General features: G+C 47.0%; 1 protein-coding gene across 2 annotated transcripts in view; it reads left to right on the top strand.

The window, feature by feature from the left end:
* LOC138581126 (uncharacterized) overlaps positions 1-21,905 on the top strand; it is a 250,266-nt gene that overhangs the window by 14,141 nt on the left and 214,220 nt on the right. The window contains exons 1-2 of one of the 2 annotated variants that reach the window (XM_069652220.1): positions 20,694-20,757; positions 21,157-21,492. The exons of the other annotated variant lie outside the window; for it this stretch is intronic. Coding sequence (XP_069508321.1) covers positions 20,724-20,757; positions 21,157-21,492 — 370 coding nt within the window. The 5' untranslated portion in view covers positions 20,694-20,723. Of the gene's footprint in view, positions 1-20,693; positions 20,758-21,156; positions 21,493-21,905 lie in introns of those variants that run through there. 2 annotated transcript variants of the gene reach the window in all.

Below are 21,905 nucleotides of genomic sequence, written 5' to 3'. Positions count from 1 at the left end.
ATTGCGCACAAAATGTTCTGCACGCAGGGACACGCAAAGCGGTTTCTCGCCTCAGTGAGTTTGCGGGATCAATGCGCACTTTTCCATGAATCGTGCCTTAAGTTTGTAAAATGCAAACAAAAGTATTTGAAATAGCTTGAAAAATAATACATTTTGGTTAAACAGGACCATCAGAAGTTTAAGATACAGTCCATTAGGTCATGTTTTCCCAGCAGTGTAGCAATCGCCCTCATACTGCTTGATAGAAACATCAGTTTCTAATTGTCAAAAACCTAAGACAATAGTCCCAGATGTCATGAAATATGCATTTTCTATTTTATGAATCTTGCTGTAACTCTTTCAATAGATGCTAATGTTCAAGTTCTTTCTTCAAAGTTGTCATCGACCTCTGATACCTAAGTCCATTTTCTTCTCGATGTGCATAAGGTTTTGCTGTTGACTCAGACTTTCATTGAATAGTATAGTCATTGGGATAATTTCTACAGATGTTTTTTGTATTAGGTTGATCCTATTTACAATGTCTGATCACAAGTGTGTTCATTTTTCACCTTTGTACAGCGTTCTTGATATAAAGAAGAATAGGGAGGTGTACTCTTTGAGTTTTAGTGGTGCCTGAAGGGGTTGACATTTTTCATTATCTTTCTCTGAGTGCCATACGTTTGTTTGGAAAGGGACAGCCAGGAGCTGGTATGGCGTTGCTGAGGGTGTGTCTTGTCTGGGGGTTAGTTTGATTGGGAGGTGCTCTTTCTGCTGTTTGAGTGTTGGCTAACGTCCAGTGATTATGCACTGAAAAGCCCGTTTTTTAGATTGTTCCTTAATTGCAAGTGGTCATGTAATGTGTGGATTTCGTATGTTAACGTGCTCCAATGTTTGAACACCACAATGGAGAAGGCATAGCCTCTCTGTCTTTCTCTGCAACATATCCATGTTGTTATTAGCACACGATTACTGGATCTTAGATTTTACTTTAGAATAATTCTGCTTCTTGACCTTGGAGGACTTTGTGGGTGATACAGAGGGCCTTGGAGTGAATTTGTGTTTGACTGTTAGACAGTGCAATGCTGGTGTTATATGCTTCCTCCTGTTGAGACTGAGTAATATTCTAGCTGCTGTGTTTAGGATCCTTTGTAGTGTAAGGTTGTCTAGCATACTTAGATAAATGCTGTTATCATAATTGATTCTGTAGAGAACCAGAGAATCAGGGTAATGACGCCCAAAGATAGCAGTAAGAAGTGTGGGGTTGGGGGTGCAGAGGGAAGGAGGGCCTAGGTATGGGCAAGTGCTAAGTGGGAGCCCAGGAGGACAAGTGCTGGGGGAGGGGGAACACAGTGAGATGCTTGGGTTGACCAGACTTGGGCGTGGCACCAATCCTCAGGTTGGTCAGGGATGGGGCCCAGAAGAGCAGTGGTAGTTGCTAGGTTGGGCGAGTGCAGGGGTAGACTGGACAAGGGGGGGCCTGGTGCCCTATAATACTCCTAAGGGACCATGACACCAGTCACAGCAGACAGAGGGGACATTAGCAAAGGAGGGCGAGTGGGAAGGAAGAAGAAAGGAGAAGGGTCTTGAGTTGCTTCCAGAACTTAAGAGGATCCAGCTCAAGTCTGAGGGAGGCAGGGAGGCCATTCCAGAGTGAAGCTCCTGCCGAAGATAGAGATCTGCCTCCCCCTTTCTGCTTGGAGAAACATTGGACCTGCAAAGGGTTGGAGCTAGAGGACTGAAGTGCTCAAACCGGGAGGTATTTAGGGAGAGAAAGTTGGATGCAGCGAGGTCCCAGGCCCCAGAAAGCCTTGTGGATGATGCAAGGGTCTTGAACTTGATCCTTGCAGCCACCGGGAGTCGGTGGAGAGATGTTAGGGCTGGAGAGATGTGATCCTTGGGAAAGTGTTGGCTTGAGTTTCAGTGTGAGGCAGCTGACCATTAGTTTGCCGAGATTCTTCATCAGCTTCTATGTTTTAGGGCAGTTACCTATTTCCAGAGGCCAGGGTACAGGATTTTCAGGGTCGACGGGAGGTAACACTACCATGATTTCTTTTTTGTATGGGTTGAGTTAAAGGTTGTTAGGTGTCATTCAATCACTTACTTGTATGAGGCAGCTGCTGGGGGTGGTGCTGTCGCTTTTCTCAATGGTCATTTTGTAAATGGCTTCAGTGCCATGTGCATAGTTGCAACATGTGAGCGCATATATTTTCATGATTTTTCATCAGTGGCACCATATAGACATTGAAGAGGAACAGTGAGAGTGCAATCCTTGTTGAACTCCACAATTTAGGGTTTGTGGGTTCAAACCGAAAGGAAGAAGCCAGGTGCTGTCTGTTCTGTCCATTAGGAAATAGCTCATCCATTGCAAAAGGGTGCTACAGAGTTCAGTTTCTTTAAGTCGTCTGATTAATGTACTGTGGTTGATGGAGTCCAAGACCACTGAGATGTCGAGAAGCATGAGTAGTGAGGTGATGATTTCATCCACAAAGATCATCCCAGATGGATACTAATGCTGATTCGGTGCCTCTCATAAGTCTAAGACCATCTTGTGACAGATCTAATATGTGATTAGCTTGCTTGCAGATACTCCAAAATGTGGCTTTCTAGAATTTAGACAGAGTGTGGTATGTTTGAGAGTGATAATTGGAGGAGTCCTCTGAGCCTATAGCTGTTGTTTAGAAGCAGTTTGATGCAAGGCATCTTGAATGCTGTTCCCAGTTACCAGTTACCAATGAGCTGTTCATCAGTTTGAGACAATAGAGTTCTGGTGTTTCTTTGGTGAGAATCTCTTTGCAGATATCCAGTGAGGGCAGGGTTCAATTGGACAGCTTGCTTTCCCACTCAGATGCACCATTTCTTTAAGTCTGATTCATACAGTGGGTTTAATATGGTCATCAGAAGGGTTGAGTGGTGGTTGGTATAACCAGGGGGTTCCATAGTAATCAGATACATTTTTACATGACTACATATAAAACAAAAATAGGTTTTAATGGTGGATGTTATTTCGATGGATGTGTAATCCTATAAGAATGCACATTATCAGCATTACCGAGGCTAAATGCAACATTTACACCAGGTGGAACATACAAGGATGTTTTGTGTAATGTTTAAATGGGCAAACCTGCAGTGAAATGTGCCCCTTTGTGTCCTAAGGTTTGAGAGTATGCACTAGGTCACTGTATTCCCACTCCTTTGGTAAACCCACTTTACAGCACCCAGTAGTGTTAGGCAGAATTGCATGCAGTAACCTCTGGGACCACTGCACACAATTAGGACTACAGGTGTTAGCCAAACCAACCTTTGGTATATGTCTGTACCACACTTTTTGGTAGCGAGCTGAGCAGCAAGGCTTATCTCAAGAGTGAATGTGAGCAGTACAAGTAGTTACACAGAGGACTTTCAATCACAGTGGTTCAAGTAAATACTTATACTCAAGGTTTCTTGGTAAAACACTTATTAATTTATTGCACAATCATTTAGAAAACATTTCACTAGCAGAAGACAACTTAATATTATATACCAATACACTTCAATACAAAACTCTAAGATTTTGAGACAGTTTGAGATCCCCTGAAATAGGAGCCAAATGGCTGTCCAGTTACTGAGAAGTGAGCAAAAGGGGCAAGGTAAGTAAAATAGATAACATATACTTGTTAGACAGTGCAAATAGTTTCAGTTCACCAGAGGCGTTCAATTCAAGTCAATAGGCCAGGCCAAAGTCAATGGGCTAGTGTTCTGCATAGGAAAATGCAGTTCTGGTATCAAAGAGTAAAGTCTTTGCAAAAGTTCTCAGAAGTAGTTTAGGCAAAAAAGAATCATATGTCGGGTCATAAGATGATTAGGCCTGTAAATTGGGAAAGTTTCATGAACTTTCACTGCGAGAGTGGCATTTTCTCAATCGGGTTGGCACAGTACCTTTTGTATGAAGAACAAAAATGCAGCTGACGACGTTGGTTCCTGGCAGGCCCTGCAGATCTCACTGTTCCTGAGCCTCAGTTGTGGGGACAAAAGGGGAGGACGTCGGGGGACTCCGGCACTGCACGGGTTTGTCAAAAAAGCAAACAAGAGGGAGTCACTTCAGTTCCAGTAGCTATAGATTCAAGCACACAAGCTGGTATCCCTCTCCCTGGTTAATCCTAACCAGCCTTGAGAATGGTTTCCAGGTGGCTTACGAGTTGATTGGTCCCACCAACTCAAAGGAAGAAGTCGTCCTTGAAAGGGCTTCGCTGTCGAGATGAACTTGGCAATTTGGACTAGCAGCAGGGCTTCACCGGGCAAACCAAGGGTCCAGGAGTTGCACCAGCTGTCCTCTTCCAGCTCTTCTTCGGTTCTTTCGTTCCAGTGGTCGACTCTGCTTTCCAGTCCAAGAGACTTGCCTTTTAAACAGTTTTCTCCCTTTCATTCCAGCCTAGCTGCCACTCTCCCAGCAGGGTGGCTGTCCTTGCCGGACAGTCAGCCAGCCAATCACGCCAGAGTTCATTTGGGTCTCCTAGGAGACTAAGTAAAGGGATTTTGGGCACCTCCCTCACTTCCTGCCCACCCCAGACACTCAGACGCCACAGGCGGTCTTCAGTCCTGAAGCCCGCCAAAGGCAAAGGGACCAAACCTGGTTTGGCGTGCAGAGACAAACACCAGAAGGACCTTTCCAAAAAGAAACAGCGAAAAAAGAAGTCCGGGACCTGTTTAAACAAAGGGGCTTAAGGCACCATCTTGAAAAACATGGCTCCCGTGACTTTTAGCTACCGGTGTTCGTGGTCGGGATAAATCATGGTAGTTTGTTGTAAAACCACTGCCACCAGCCATTTCAATAGGAAAGGGTAGCATTCGACTGCTAAATGAGTATTTAGACACAGGGGATACTATGTAACCCCTCCAGCACTACATTGTAAGATAGTGTGTGCTGGGTCTAGGAATTTGGAAAGACTAGTAAGGTCAATTTCACTTTACATCCTCTGGGAAACAATAGTTTATCCCAGATAAGTTAGCTAAACCTTTGGGAAGTCTAAACAACATCCCTGTGTTGAAAAGATGATGCCTATGGAGTTATCGAAAACTCCATAATCAAAGAACACAGGTAAAAACACACATCAAAATACATGAAAGAGTGGGGAGAAAAAGGCTCACACTCTTTCCAGGTAAAAAATCAAGTCCTCAAAATCCAGCAAAGTTGCTGGGGGTCTCTAAGGTGAAGGGAATTAGCACATTTATGAGAATTCTCCCTAACACTCGTCCCCCTCAGACTAAGGGACAGGAGGATTTAATCCACCCCTCGATGAATCTCCTTACTCCAGTCGGTCAAACATTCTGGAGAGACCATCCACATTTTGGTGATTACATCCTGACCTGGGTTCAATGGTAAAATGACACCCTTGTAGGCTGATTGACCATCTTAACAATTTAGGATTCTCCCCCTTCATCTGCATCCACGCCCTGATGCCTGCGGGCTATCGGCACGTTATAAACAAACACATAACATAACATCCATCTCAAGGGTTGGTGGTCAATCTGAATCACAAAAGTAGATCCATACAAGTATGGTCTAAACTTCTTCAGTGACAACACAATAGCAAAACATTCTCTTTCAATGGTTGCCCACCTTGTTTCTGGTTCCTTCAGCTTTCTGCTGATGAAGCAGATGGGGTGCTCCCTACCTTTCTCATCCAGCTGACTCAGAACTGCACCTCTACCTGTATTGGAAACATCTGCACAATGAAGGTTTGGCTGTAGTCAGGAGCTCTTAAAACTGGAGCTTGACAAAGGGCTTTCTTAAGTCCTTCAAATGCCTTGTTGCACTCCTCATTCCATCTGACCTGTTTAGGAAATTTGGGTGAGGAAACCACATTCAAGGGAGAAGCTATGGACCCATAGTTCTCAATGAAGTTCCTATAATATCCAGTGAGATCTAAGAAGGCTCTCACTTGGGTTTGAGTAGTAGGGTTGGCCCATTCTTGTACAGCTTGTACTTTGCTAGGCAATGGCCTTATTTCACCTCCTCCTACCTCATGTCCAAGGTGGACCACTTTGCTGTGACCAATTTGACATGTAATTGCCTTTATGGTCAAATGGGCCTGCTCAAGAGCCTACGAAACATATCCTAAGTGGTCAACATGTTCTTTCCAAGTAGGGTTGAACACTGCAATGTCATCAAAGTATGCCATGCAGAAGTCCTCCATCCCATTCAGAACTTGATTAACCATCCTTTGGAATGTTGCAGGTGCATTCTTTAGTCCAAAATGTATTACCTTAAACTGGTAGAGGCCTGCAGGGGTTGAAAATGCACTTTTCTCCTTGGCATGTTCTGTCAGGGCTATTTGCCAATAGCCTGACGTTAGGTCAAATGTACTGAGGTACTTGGCTGAACCAAGTTAGTCCACCAGATCCTCTGTCCTAATGAAAGGATGGGCACCCGTCTTAGTAACTGCATTTAGAGCTCTATAGTCCTCACAGAATCTCAACTCCTTGGATCCTGTCTTTGGCACTAGCGCAACTGGACTAGACCATGGACTGGTAGAGGGTTCTATTACCCTGAGATCAAGCATCTTGTTGACCTCTTCCTTTATGTGGGTTCTGACATTATCTGACATCCTGTAACCTCTGCTTTTAACAGGTAAACAGTCACCAGTGAGAATATTGTGCTGGCCCTCAGGGGTCAAGCCTGGTGATAGTGAAAACAGGGAGGCAAACTGATTTAAAAGAAGCTTGCACTCCTCCTGTTATACCAGTGTCAGATTAGAAGAGAGATTAACTCCTTCTATTTTCTTATCTAAAGGTTGTCCCCTGAGGAGATCAGGTAGAGGTTCACTCTCTTCCTCCTCTTGACCTGAAGCTAGAAGCAAAGCTCCCACCTCCTGTCTGGTGACATAAGCTTTTAGATGGTTGGTGTGAAATACCCTGGGGGGCCTCTTTAGGATTGCCTAAGTCCACCAGATAGTTGACCACTCCAAGTTTTCCCACAACCTTGAATGGTCCTATCCATTTGACCTGTAAGGCCCTCTGCCTTGTAGGAACCATAACTAAAACTTGCTGGTCTTGAGTAAACTCAACCATGTTGGCCTTCTGGTCATGCCAATGCTTCACCAGAGCCTGACCTGCTTTTAATTTATCAGATGCTTCTGTCATCATGTGTGTCATTCTCCAGCGGAGACCTAACACATAGTCAGTGTGGCCTCATTACCACCCGGGCTGTAAGTGAACAATGATGCCGGTAAAGGATTACCGGCATCGCTTACCGCTCCGGCCGATTAGGACACGATTATCCGCTATTAGTGGCACCGTAATTAACGGTGCCGTTAATAGCGCCAGGAGCGAGGGCACGCGACCATCCATGCCGCAAATACCGGCATGGCGCAAACAGGGGAACATCACAAGTCAGGCGGAGATGCAAACAACGCCCTACTGGAGCCTGAAAAGTACCTTACCGCCATGGAGCTAATTCCTGCATCGCGGACCACCCGTAAATGGCCATGTGCAGTGTTCCCAACTGCCACAGGTGCACACAATCACCACAGGTGGAGGCAATACAGACTGGGCTAGCACAAAAGGAGCACACCCCACCCCTTCCCACACCCAGTCACACTCCACAATGATTCCAATACTACTAGCAATACTGGGGCTGGAGTATATGATTGCTGTGGAACAGCTGCAACAACAACAATAACAACAACAATAACAACTGGCAGCACAGAGGAGACACAGGAGAAGAAGGAGGGGGAGGCAGGGCCAGCATGCCCCACCAGTGCCGCCAGTGCCACCACGCAGGCAGCCCCAACCCCTTGCATCCGAGCCAGTCCATTCAACCTAACCCCTGAGCAGATCCACACCCTGTACCATCTGGACCGGGACACCATCACCACCATTGTGGATATGATACATGACGACATTGTCAGGCTGATTGAATCACGCACCGCCATCCAATCAATCCCACCCCTACTGAAGGTAGTGTCTGTGCTCCACTTCTTGGCCACAGGCACCTACCAATACACAGTGGGGCACATGCATGGCATATCACAACCATTATTTTCACGTACGCTGAACCAAGTGCTTGATGCCCTCCTGAAGCACACAGGCAACCACATTTACTTACCACGTTCTGCCCAGGAGATCTCAAACACCAAAATTGGTTTCCATTCACTGGCCGGCATCCTTGGTTGCATTGGCGCCATCGACTGCACCCATGTGGAATTGGTGGTCCCACATGCCATGGAGGTAGCGTACCGCACCCGTAAGCTATACCACTCAATCAACGTGCAAATGGTATGTGACTCAAACAAGATCATCACACATTGCTGTGCCCGATACCCCGGATCAACCCATGATTCAATGGTCCTGCGGAACTCCACGATACCACGCTACATGGAGCGACATGCAGGGCAGAGATCCGGGCTTCTCTGTGAGTCGCATGTTAGGCCCATGGAAATGTGATGTGAGTAGGTGATTGGGGTAGAGATGCATACTTCAGCTGGCTGAGAAGGGGGGGGATGCATACTTCACCTGGCTGAGAAGGGGGGGAGAGATGCATACTTCACCTGGCTGAGAAGGGGGGGGAGAGATGCATACTTCACCTGGCTGCGAGTGCCTGAGAGAATGGACCATGCTCATACCCCAAAGCAGCCCAGACTGGACCTGACACCTGACCACATAATGAAAGATGAAAGCTGCCCTAATATGTAAATGATGCAGTGTCACAACCATTCCATAGCCATCTACATGTGCACTGTACCTAATTAGACCGTATCCCCCTCAACACAATGCAGCTACAAGCAATTACTATGGCCAATACACAGCACCAAATACCATCAACTGAAAGGACAGTTCCCCATTACTGAGTACATAGGAGTCACATGAGGGCCAAATACATCAATGCACCACTACACTGACACAGAGGTCTAACAAAAGTGCATTTCACCATTTGTTTTGCATAGTGACATCATCATGAGGCTGACATCAACGGTGCCAGGATGAAAGCATACAAATTACTGGACATCAGCCAGATCATGGAAACAACCGGCGTTGACTAACACAGTGCATGAGCACTCACAAGGAACTGGACCCCCCTGCGCCCACTGGTCGATGGCACGCACACTAGTCCATAAGAGGAATACACACATAGCAGTCACATCGTGTGTCTCCATTCATGCATGGGAATGTGGTTGCAATCAGGAAACCAATGCATGCTATGGTGTCATTGATCAAGGTCACATATGATGTGATGACTTACACTCATACATTGTTGCCCACATGCAGGTGATGCAGGCTATCCCTTGAAGAGGTGGGTCCTTACCCCAGTCCGGAACCCACAGAAAAGGCACGAGGAGGACTACAATCGTGCACACACACGTACCCGTGTGGTGATTGAGCGGACATTTAGCCTCTTGAAGGCACGGTTTCACTGCCTCAGCAGGTCTGTTGGGGCACTCCTGTACCGCCATGAGAAGGTGGCCAAGATCGTCATGGCATGTGTCATACTGCACAATATGTGCATCAGATGGAATGTGCCCCTGCCCCCTGATGCAGAACTGCAACCACCTGACGATGAGGATGAGGAGGGTGGGGATGGGGAAGCACCTCAGGGAGGAAACGATGCACAGGAGGGACGTGCCATGCGTCAGACTCTGATCAACCAATCTTTCTAGTACACATGGACGTGGAGTGTGACATGGATGTGGCACTCGGGGCACTGGGTGTGTCAGGGATATGGACACTGTAGACTATTCACCAATAAAGCACACATACGCAATAAGCATTGTCCACACATGTGAATCATGAGTCACCAAAATGTGTATTAAAGAACCATACCAACGTGAACAAGCCCTCCACCCCACACACCCTCTCCCCCTCCCCCCTCAACTCCCCCCTACACCCTCTCCCCCCTCCCCCCTCAACTACCCCACACACCCTCTCCCCCCTACCCCCTCAACTCCCCCACACACCCTCTCCCCCCTACCCCCTCAACTCCCCCACACACCCTCTCCCCCCTTGACTTCCCAACACATGGTGTGCAGTAGCGCGCACCAGTAGTCCACATGGCACCAGTATGCATGGCTGTGCCTACTGCCCTCCCCCTCTTCCAGCACCAGGTGCCCCCTGTCCAATCTGCGCAGGTTCCTGCCAGACCGACGCACAGGGCTGGTCCTAGTAGAGCTGGCATTTGATGATGGTCCAGATTGTCATGGCAACTGTGGTGGATGCATGTCCCGCATTGCTGGCACCATTTCCGAGAGGACATGGCGCACTGCTGCAAGTTCCGCGCAAAGGTCCTTTGAGCTAGACTCGATGGCTGATTTTATGGATGAAGCACAATCCCTGATGTCATCCCTTGCTTGGGTACATTCGGTAATATGCTGTGTCAACAGCCCTGTGAGTTCCTCCTGGCGCCTCTGTATAGCCATGATCCCCTCTTGGGTGGTTGTCACTGGGGTGAAAGTGTGAGGCGTTTCCACCATGATTTGGTCATCAGGCACAGTTGGCGTGGGGCCATGAATCTCCAGGTGACAGCCCATGCATGCTGCCCTCCACCACGCTGCATGGGGATAGTTGGGGTGAGTGCAGGGGGCCTGTGGCGGGTGTTGCGCCATGCAGCTGTACGTCACCCTCATCGTCCGATATGGCTGCTGTGGCAGCTGTCTCACCGACTGTGCTGCTGGCAGCCGATGGTGTGCCCTCTGCCAGTGCCTCCTGGGTGATGGTGGCTGGTGTTGGGGTTTTTGTGGGGGCCGTGGTGCACATTGGTGCTGTGGCCTCTATGGTTTTCATGGCCTTCCGAGGTGGTGCAGGTTGGCCTCTGCCCCTTGAGGTTGAGGGGCGGTGTTCTCCCTCCTCGGCCCTGGCCTTCTTATGTGGTGTGGCATCTTTCTCCCTGGAGTCCTCATCACCGCTGTCAGAATGTGTGCCTGTGGGGGACCAAAGGAGGGAGAGGGTTAGTGATGGGTCTACGGGCATCGGGCATCCATTGGGGTGGCTGCATTGATATGGAATGGTAGATGTTTGACATTGGGGGGAGTGACATACGGGTTGCCTCACTCTTGGGTGGGTGATGCATGGAGGCGCCTGGGTTGCAACACATATGGGGTGCATTATGCATGTGAACAAGGTGATGCTCTGCACTGCCTGTAGGCAGTCTTTTACTTATGTCTCTGGTGGTGGCGCATATCTCCTCCCATGGTTGTAGTTTTATGGGGGACTCTGCACCTCCGCCTATCGCCATCCCAAAGTTGCGGTTGGTGGAGAGTATGCTCCGCACACGTAGACGTAGGTCATCCCAGCGCTTACGGCATCGTTTGGGTGTGCGTGGTGTGGTGCCAACGGCACTGACTCTCTGGGCGACCTCTGCCCAAATCTGCTTTTTGCGCTGCAGTGCTGGACGGGACATGTCGTTTGAGAACACCACATCTGCATGTTCCTGCAGTGTCTCCGCTAACATGGTGAGCTCCTCTCTGGAGAAGCGCTCCTTGCGCAGGTGATATCCCGTTTTTTTCACTGCTTTTGGCATCGTAAATTCCAACAGGTAGTGATGGAGGTGTGTTGGAGTTCTGGGGGTCAGATGGCTCCTGGTTGTGGTGGATGACAATGGGTTGTGTTTTTAAAGATGGCAGCCGTGCTCTTTCCCGTTCCTGTGCGATGACGCTACATCCGGTTCTGCGTATTTACGGTCACCGCTAATAGCGGTTACCGCTATTAGAGGTGACCGCTATTAGTGGTCACCACTAATGCTGATGGCTTGGATGCCAGAGGAGCTATTTCCACTACAGACGGTGCCGGAAAGGGGGATTTTTCGGACTTTTACGACATGGCGTTGAGGTAATTACTGGCATGGCGCAAAGCTTGTGCCCGAGAACTCATAATGGGCCGCTTTTAGTGGTCTATTGCCAGCACGGACACAGTAATTGCGCCATGCCGGTAATGACCGGTACTTACCGCCCGGGTCATAATGAGGCCCAGTGACTCTACTGACTTGGAAGAAGGAGCACTCTCCAACCCCCTCCTTAATTAGGGCCAATGGACCTCTAACTGGATGACCATAGAGAAGCTGAAAGTGACTAAATCCAAATCCCTACTGAGGGACTTCTCTATAAGCAGATAGAAGGCATGGCAGTAGAAGTTCCCACTTTCTTCTAAGGGGTTCCTCTAAAGCACCTATTATGCTCTTCATAGTACGGTTAAACCTCTTTACCAATACATTTGTCTTTCGATGGTAGGCAGTTGAGAACTTGTAAGTTACTCCACAGTTTTTCCAGATGGCCTGCATGTAGTGGGACATACAGTTTGATCCCCTGTCAGTGATGACCTCCTTAGGAAACATGCCAAGTAGGCCCTTAGCAACAGCCTGAGCTGTAACAGTCCTCATAGGTATGGCTTCAGGATACCTAGTAACATGGGCTACTACAGCCAATACAAATTGATTGCCTGAAGAGGTTGGAGGGTCTAAGGGACCAACAATGTCGATTCCTGCCCTCTCAAAAGGGACTCCCACCACTGGCAGAGGCACTAAAAGTGCCACATTATTGGCTCCACTCTTGCCAGGTGTCTGACAAGTGTGACAGCTCCTAAAGAATTTATCTACATCAGACCCCAATTTAGGCCAGTAGAAATATAGAGAAAGCCTTTCCTTGGTCTTCTTGAAGCTCAAGTGACCAGCCAAAGGAATCTCATGGGCTAACTGTGGGAACTGGTGTCTTGTCTCTAGAGGCACTACAAGTCTTCTGTAGTCCCCTGGGATAGACTCAGTTTGTTCGCTGTAGAAGATGCCATCTTCCCAGTACAGCCTATGCTTCCCTGGCTCTTGCCCGTCCAGCTTGGAAGCTGCCTGTTGGCGAAGACTTTAAGAGTAGGACACTCCCTTCGGCCTCTGCTGAAGTCTGCCCTACACGGGCCACCTTCTGCCAGTAAAGACTGCAGCTCAGGATGGTCTTTAGGATCCAAATCTCCAACAGGGGTAAGGTCTCCTTCCAGCTCTGAATCTTCAGCAGCTGATTCAACCTTTCCTGGTTGTTCCCCACACTCAGCATCTGCTGGTGGAGTAGTCACAGGTGTGACTTTGGACAATCCTCTCTGGGATGTCCTTCTTGGTAGCACATGAGTGCTTTCTGGCTTTTTCCTTGGGACTTTGGGTTTCCCCTTGTCTCATTCTTCCTGGAAATAGCAGTTAGTAGTTCCTGTGGGCTAGGTGTTATAGATTCTTCTGTAACATCCTCTGGAGAGCCATCTAAGGTACTCTCCCTGGCCCTCCTTGTCTGCTCCTGTTTCATTTTGCTTGGAGGCTTGGGGGTGCTTGATAAAACTCCAAGAGTTTTTAAGTCCCATGTACCTCACTATGTACACTACCAGGTATCTTGGCAGTCATGATGTTGCACTGAATGAGAGTTGGTAGTCTAGGAAGCATTTGGACAGGGCCTCCAGCAAGCTTAGTGAGACTTTTGGGTGCCCTACAACATCCTCAGCCTTGAAAAAAGATAAATCCACAACAGTAATTCTGCCCCCAGTGTCTCTAATGGCAGGTGTCTCCTGACCAACATCTAAATTCTGCTGTTCCCACAGACCCATTGACACTAAAGAAACACTGGCAGAGACTCCAATGGGGTCGTCAGGCAGTACTTGAAGGTTACCACTTGTCACATGTACTTCTTCCTCTGGGGAGAAGGCTAAGGAGACAGTGTGGATCCCTGAAGGTTTACCCTCGCACCTGGGATCCCCTTTCACATGGTCAGTAGACCCACAAGCATAACATTTTCCAAATGTTTTGACAAATGGGGGTCTCTGCTGACCTCCCTCTGGTTTGGCACCAGAGGTTTCACTAGCGTGATTTGGTTTCCCTTGTGGCTTACCCTTCTTATGTATGGGGCCCTCTTTTTGATTGGAGGTATTAGAATTCTCTTTGCAATCTTTCTTATGCTGCTTCCCATCATCCTTCTGAGTTGCCCCAGAATCCTTTTGAGTAGCTCTGTTGGCAACCCACAAGTCAGCAGCCTTTGCTAACTTCTTTGGATCAATTTCCTTAGAGTCAGTGGAGTGCTGTCTCGGCTCAGGAGAGCAGGCATCAAAAATAGATTCTAACAAAAATAGATTTCTCATTCCTTCAAAGGTGTTAACTCTGTAACCCTTTACCCAACCATCTACGCTTTTCAAACACCCATGTAGCCCAAGAGGTACCATCATGCTTTTTAGGGTCCTATCAAAACTAGCTTCACATTTTCATACTACAATCTTTCAAGTTCTCCCACCTCCATTACAGCATCAGTTGCAACCTGGGGGAGCCTAGACAAAAGCCAAGGAATCAGCTGATTCCATGTGAAACCCTGAATCCCATAGTTATATTCAAAAGCAGTCAACCAATCTAAAATATCAAGTCTCACCTCATACATACTCACAGCTTCTTTAAGCATGCAAAGACCTAGATGACATTGGGAGACAACCATTTTCAAGAGACAATTTCTTCATTTCTAGTTCATGATTCAATTCCATTTCTCTGAGCCTGAGTTCTTGAGGTTTACTATCAGTTTGCATTTGAATTATTTTGAACTCTAACTCAAGTCTAATTTTTTCAAGAGAGACAAATTCTGCACTCAGTACTGGACCTGGTAGGGTCCCTGTGGTTATAGCTTGAGGACCTAAAGCTAGTGAAGGTGCAGTGGGGCTCACATCCTGAGACTCCTCTGACTCCTCTAACTCATCAATAACATTTGAGCTTGACTCTGAATCATTATCATCCTCATCAACATTATCCACATTTGCTGAGGGGGTAGGGGTTATAGCTCTACCTCCCAGTTTTGATGATTCAACAATTTCTTAATCAATTCATTTTTCTTGCCTTTAACAGATAGATACCTGACTTTACACATATCCTTCAGTTGATCTACTGTAAGAATGATCAGGGCTTCCTGCTTGAAGTTATCCATATTTGGCATTATAAAAGAATTGCTTCTCTAGTGGTGATTAGCCTTGTGCAGGTTATTTGAACAAAAGTGAGAGCAGCACTCTCAATGTAATAACTATACTTTATCCCCACCGCTGTACACCAGTGTTAGGCAGAATTGCATGCAGTACCCTCTGCGACCACTACACACAATTAGGACTACAGGTGTTAGCCAAACCAATCTTTGGTATAAGTCTGTATCACACAGTTTTTGGTAGCGAGCTGAGCAGCAAGGCTTATCTCAAGAGTGAATGTGAGCAGTACAAGTAGTTACACAGAGGACTTTCAATCACAGTGGTTGAAGTAAACACTTATACTCAAGGTTTCTTGGTAAAACACTTATTAATTTATTACACAATCATTTAGAAAACATTTCACTAGCAGAAGACAACTTAATATTATATACCAATACACTTCAATACAGAACTCTAAGATTTTGAGACAGTTTGAGATTCCCTGAAATAGGAGCCAATTGGCAGTTCAGTTACTAAGAAGTGAGCAAAAGGCGGAAGGTAAATAGAACAGATCACATATACTTGTTAGACAGTGAAAATAATTTCAGTTCACCAGAGGAGTTCAATTCTAGTCAATAGGCCAGGCCAAAGTCAATGGGTTAGTGTTCTGGATAGGAATGAGCAGTTCTGTTATCAAACGGTAAAGTCTTTGCAAAAGTTCTCAGAAGTAGTTTAGGCGAAAAAGAATCATATGTCGGTTCACAAGCTGATTAGGCCTGTAAATTGGGAAAGTTTCATGAACTTTCACCGCGAGAGTGGCGTTCTCTCAATCGGGTTGGCACAGTACCTTAGTATGAAGAACAAATTGCAGCTGACGACGTTGGTTCCTGGCAGGTCCTGCAGATCTCACTGTTCCTGAGCTTCAGTCGTGGAGACAAGAGGGAGGACGTCGGAGGACTCCTGCACTGCACAGGATTGCCGAAAAAGCAAACAAGATGGAGTCACTTCAGTTCCAGTAGCTGTAGATTCAAGCACACAAGCTGGTATCCTCTCCCTGTTTAATCCTAAACAGCCTTGAGAATGGTATCCAGGTGGCTTATGAGTTGATTGGTCCCACCAACTCAAAGGAAGAAGTCGTCCTTGAAGGTGCTTCTCTGTCGAGATGAACTTGGCAATTCGGACCAGCAGCAGGGCTTCACCGGGCAAACCAACGGTCCAGGAGTTGCAGCACCCGTCCTCTTCCAGCTCTTCTTCGGTTCTTTCGTTCCAGTGGTCGACTCTGCTTTCCAGTCCAAGAGACTCGCCTTTTAAACAGTTTTCTCCCTTTCATTCCAGCCTAGCTTTCACTCACCCAGCAGGGTGGCTGTCCTTGCCGGACAGTCAGCAAGCCAATCAGGCTAGAGTGCATTTGGGTATCCTAGGGGACTAAGCACAGTGAGCTTTGGCGCCTCCCTCACTTCCTGCCTGCGCCAGACACTCAGATGCCAGAGGCGGTCTTCAGTCCTGAAGCCCGCCAAAGGCACGAACAAACGGACCAAACGTGGTTTGGCACGCAGAGTCAAACACTAGAAGGACCTTTCCAAATAGAAACGGTGAAAAAAGAAGACCGGGACCTGTTTAAACAAAGGGGCTTAAGGCGCCATCTTGAAAAACATGGCTCCCGTGATTTTTAGCTACCGGTGTTCGCGGTCGGGAAAAATCATGGTAGTTTGTTGTAAAACCACTGCCACCAGCCTTTTCAATAGGAAAGGGTAGCATTCAACTGCTACATGAGTATTTAGACACAGGGGATAATATGTAACCCCTCCGGGACTCCATTGTAAGATGGTCTGTGCTGAGTCTAGGAATTTGGAAAGACTATTAAAGTCAATTTCACTTTACATCCCCTGGGAAACAGTAGTTTATACCAGAGAAAAGGTATCTAAACCTTTGGGAAGTCTAAAAGACATCCCTGTGTCACTGCACTGAGGGTGCTGTGTAACACACCTGAAAAGATGATGCCTATGGAGTTATCTAACACTCCATAATCAAAGAACACAGGTGAAAAACACCCATCAAAATACATGAAAGAGTGGGAAAAAAAGGCTCACACTCTCTCCAGGTAAAAATATCAAGTCCTCAAAATCCAGCAAAGTTGCTGAGGGTCTCTAAGGTGAAGGGAATTAGCACATTTATGAGAATTCTCCCTAACAAATAGTAATGATTGAGTGTGTGGGATGTGTGTCTGTGTGTAAGAGAGAGAGAGGGAGAGAAATTATTAGATTACTTTCTGGCTACATTCATTACTCTTACCCCTACCCGTCCTTGTTACAGTTCTTAATCTATGAAGGCCATCTGCCTCACGACATAACCGATTATTTAAAATCCTTTTTCCCCTTTTAATTCCCCCTTCCTATTATAGGTATGTACCTTCTTGCCTTACCCAATACACCAGGAAAGAGGCTGGATGAGGTGCGCCATAGGCACTATGATGAGGAAGAGTAGAAGTTATATATCTCCTGCTACATCCATGACCCAAAGACAAGAGTACATCATGGAACGGGGAAGTGCAGTTTTGTCATGTGCTGTAACACCATGTGTTGGGGTAAAACACAAAATTATCTGTCCCATCTCACCTGTGGTCATGTGCAGTTATTCAACCTCCCCGCCTCCCAGGTGGAAGAGAGTAAGGTAGCACTGCACTACTCCTAACAAAGCAAGAAGCAGAATGGCATGTGGATTAATCGCATTGTCCTTGAGCATATCATACAACTGCCCAGGCATTCCGAAAACAAGCGAAGCAGATACGTGCCACAGACCAATCACATGTAGACACTTGCTCCCCGAAAGACTGTCTTAAAATGCACTGAAATGCACTGTTGATGGGCCCTTTAAGGTGGGATCCTACTGCCTATAATGATTTACTGTACGCACCTACCATGGAGATTTCAACTCTGGTTCTTCCCATCCAGACAGCAACCCCATACTATAGACTATCGTCACACTACTCACTCTATGATCTCACACAACATATCACCCCCTCCCCCAACAGACAGACACACACACACACAGAGCTGGTAACACTGTGGACATTTTGATTTCAAGCAAAAATCATGTCCCAGTGGAAAATCAAATCTGGGTTTTGTGGTCAGGCCACTTTGCTATCCCCTTCATGCTCACTCTACCACACAAGATCACCCACCTGCCACACAACCCCCTCGCCCATAAGCCAGACAAAGGAAACACATTACAGATGAAGCCGTAGCACCAATATTACCACTCCCCTCTTCCCCACATGCACATCCCTCCACTCTCCTCAACAACTACAGCACCATAATCACACAGGCAATCAACACAATTGCCCCCTCAAATCACAAAAGCCCTGCAGCCACCATGGTAAACCAAGGTTCAGCAGCTCCCTCCTCTCTATCAAGCAGGAAGCCAGACATCTGAAAGAGTCTGGCAAAAGAACCCATGCCACACCACCAGAGCATCACACATAGTCTACTGTAACAGGTACAAATGGGCATAGACAAAGCCAAATCCAACCATTGCCTCCAAGAACTCCACTCCACCACAACCAAACACAGAACATATTCAACATTGTCAAATTTCACTCTAAACCACCATCTAAATCTTCAGACCCGATCCACTGAATAATGCAAATTCCTCATGGACTACTTCAACTCCAAAATACACATCAGGCAAGCCCTCCCTCTGCTCTCCCACTTCCACTCCCTGCTCCCAAACATTCTGACGCATGGGCCACCTTCCACCCCATTGACACAGACACCATCATCATCCTTACAACCAAAATAAAACCTGCACACTTCTTGGATGATGCATACCCACCTCAAGCCACATCCGATTGCATCACCACCCTAGCTCCCCACTGGCTCAACATCAACAACTCATGTCTTTTATGTGGTACTATCCCTCTGCTCTCAAAACTGGACAAATCTCAGCCCTCCTCAAAAAACATTTCTCAACCCCACACTCCCTGAAAATGACCACACCATCACTATCCTGCCATATCATGGAATGCTTCGTCAATACCCAACTGCAACAACACATCACCACAAACAACCCCTTCCAATCAAGATTTCGACCTGGATACATCATTGAGACTGCCACACTTCTCATCCTTGATGACCTTCACAACATCACTGACAAAGGACACACATCACACCTCATGCTCCTCTACCTCTCTGCAGCCTTCCACACCATAGATCACAGATTCTACTCAACATCCTATCTCACAGGATGACACTCTCAGGCACCGTCCTTGACTCGTCCAAGCACTGGTTCTGTCCAAGCTGGACTATGGGAATTCTCTCCTCACCAGACTCCCGAGCAGCACCTTTGCCCACCTTCAAGCCATACGAAACACAGCAGCCAGACTCATCCTAAACCTTCCAAAACATTCAGACATCAGTCTGGCTCCCGCCCAGCTCCACTTGCTCCCCATACCCCAAAGAATTGCTTTCAAAGGACTCTTATTTTCAAAGCCATCTATCACAAACCAACTTACATTCATGACAAACTCAAACCCATCGCCCACACAAACACTAGACAAGCAATCCACCATCTCCCACACATTGCACTCTGCAAACTAACATGCACACAGATGCAAGCATTTACCCGCTGGGCACCAAGGGCATGAAACACCCTGTGTCTTCAAATCCGCATTGCACCATCCATCACCACTTTCAGAAAGAACTGCAAAACATACCTGTTTCCCCACACATGACCCCACCCCTTCAACTCCCCTGCTGCCACTTGTCTATCTTAATCTTTCTATCCTGTCCTGAAAACATTGTGTAACTTCTGCTTCACCTCTCACCCTTATAACCTTTGAACCTGGTAAGGCACCCTGAGACCATTTGGGTAGGGCCAGCGTTAAGCAAAAATTCAAATAAAATAAAATAAAATATTAACAGATTCGGCATCCCTGTTCTGGGCCTGAACAAGTTCATATCATTACACAACAAAAACAAGGGGATGTTGCTTGCCAATAATACAAGATCATTAAACACAACTGGGCCAAGAAACAGTCGCGTATCCCATACCCTGGACCTGACATCATTCCTGCACGTTGGAGGGTGTAGGATGTGAAGGAAAAGTGGCACCTGGATTGCAGGACAAGATGCTTTTCTTCTCTATTCACTGATATCTCCCCTACCCACCTCATAGCATCAGGAGATGCATGATGGACGATTATGGCTTCTCCAATTGTACCCCATGATGTCCTACTGTTGGGTGCAGGTCCTCACTCAGCCCACTGTGCACTCATTGGTGGTCTGAGCCCAACGGGGACAGGAGATGATCCATCTGAACATTTTACTGAGTGTAGATACTGATCCCTCAAAGCCCAACAGTGACGGAAAATGGGAAAAAAAAGTAGGCCAGCCCTGCAGGCCTCCTCGGAATGTCTTGCCTGGAAGGACAGAAGAAAAACAAGAGGATTATGGGCAAGCTAGGCATTATTTACCCCTGGTGACAGCCGCAGAAGTTAAAGAAAAGAGATGTGGGGACTTGGTTCTGCCAGAAGTTGGATGGCCTTCATAGAGTAAGCACTCTGGGACAAGGAAGAGGGCCATGGTGATAATGTGCAATTTTGCGGCACACAGTACATGAGTCAACCTTATTTCACTTTTCTGACTGGCATTAGCTGACTGCGTCACTAGTTTCTGATTTTTGCCGACTATAAACATAGATGAGACTGTGCCTCACTGGTGGAAATCATTTCATGAACAGACCATGTGGCCACCATTCGATGTTACACATCCCTCTTTGCCCTGAGTGGGTGGGGCCTTAGGAACAGCACCGGCCCTTCCTCGGCTTCCCCGTCACTTGCTGCTGAAGGAGCGCGCGCAGACACCTCCACTTGCTTCAGAGCCGAGATGCTCATCGGATATTTCATCCTCTTCTGCAAAGGTAACACTTTATACACCAATACCAAGGCAGTCAGCCGGGGAAACGCGGGGATGCGCTTTGGAGAAATCTTGAAGGTGTGAGCTGCTACGTCTTTCATATTAAAAATGCATGTTTTATAACTTCTGTAAACCCATTATAATTCATTAGTGTGCACATGCTGAGGCGACAGTTAAATACAGTAGGGTATTTCATGTTAAAATGCAACCTGGAGCAATGTATTATGAGAAGCCCCAGGAATAATGAACGATACAGTGAGATGCTGGCAAACCGATGCCACACTTCATCCCCAGGTTTGCCCTCCCAGGGCAGCGCCCGAGTTCTTCATGGATTCCAGAGCGGGCGTGGCCCTGGAGTGATACTCTGGGAGCAGCATTAACTTTGTATTTTTAACCATTGCAGTGCTGGCGGTGCAGCTGCACCTGCATCAGACGGAGCAGCCCCTCACCGTCAGCATCAATGAAACCGCCAAAATCTCCTGTTTGTTATCCGAGGAATTCTGCGATAGAAGACGTTCTGTGCGTTGGTTCTGGAGGGGAACCGAGGAGGAAGTTACATGTATTCACTACTGTGGCGCGGTGAGACCTGGGGGTTTTGAATATAATTGCGAATTTGGACATTGCAGCACGACACTGGAAATCCTCGATGTCCAGCGCAGCGAGGCCGGCGTGTATTTCTGCGCTTACCCAACTATAAGGGGGCAACGTTTCTCCAGTGGTGCCACGCTCATTGTGGGAGGTAAGACACTTTGCAAAGAAATGCCGACTACAACACTGCACGTTTTTCTCTGCGATAAATTACACTGAACTTGGAGGGACATAGACCATAACATGTGAATGCATAAGAGATATATTCTAAATAACCCATTTAAAAAAGAAAACCAGTGTTGCAGCCCTGTAATGTACCATTGTAATTGGTCAATATGTGGATTGTTATTTACATTAAGCAGAATTGCAGCAAAACGACAATTTTGAGTATAATTTCATTGCTTGTGTTCAATTGACTAAATTAATGTCTCTATGATATAAAATCACATTTGGGATCAATCGGAAGCTGTTTAGACACTGTCATATACATGCCAATGTAATATGACAGCACTACCCTGTGACTGCAAGCATGCAGCAATTTAAACCTCACACTTCCTTTGACCA

This window comes from Ambystoma mexicanum, chromosome 1p (assembly GCF_040938575.1).
Source record: "Ambystoma mexicanum isolate Mex_15411 chromosome 1p, UKY_AmexF1_1, whole genome shotgun sequence".
NCBI classification, from domain to species: domain Eukaryota; kingdom Metazoa; phylum Chordata; class Amphibia; order Caudata; family Ambystomatidae; genus Ambystoma; species Ambystoma mexicanum.
This window is presented reverse-complemented; position numbering and strand designations above follow the sequence as displayed.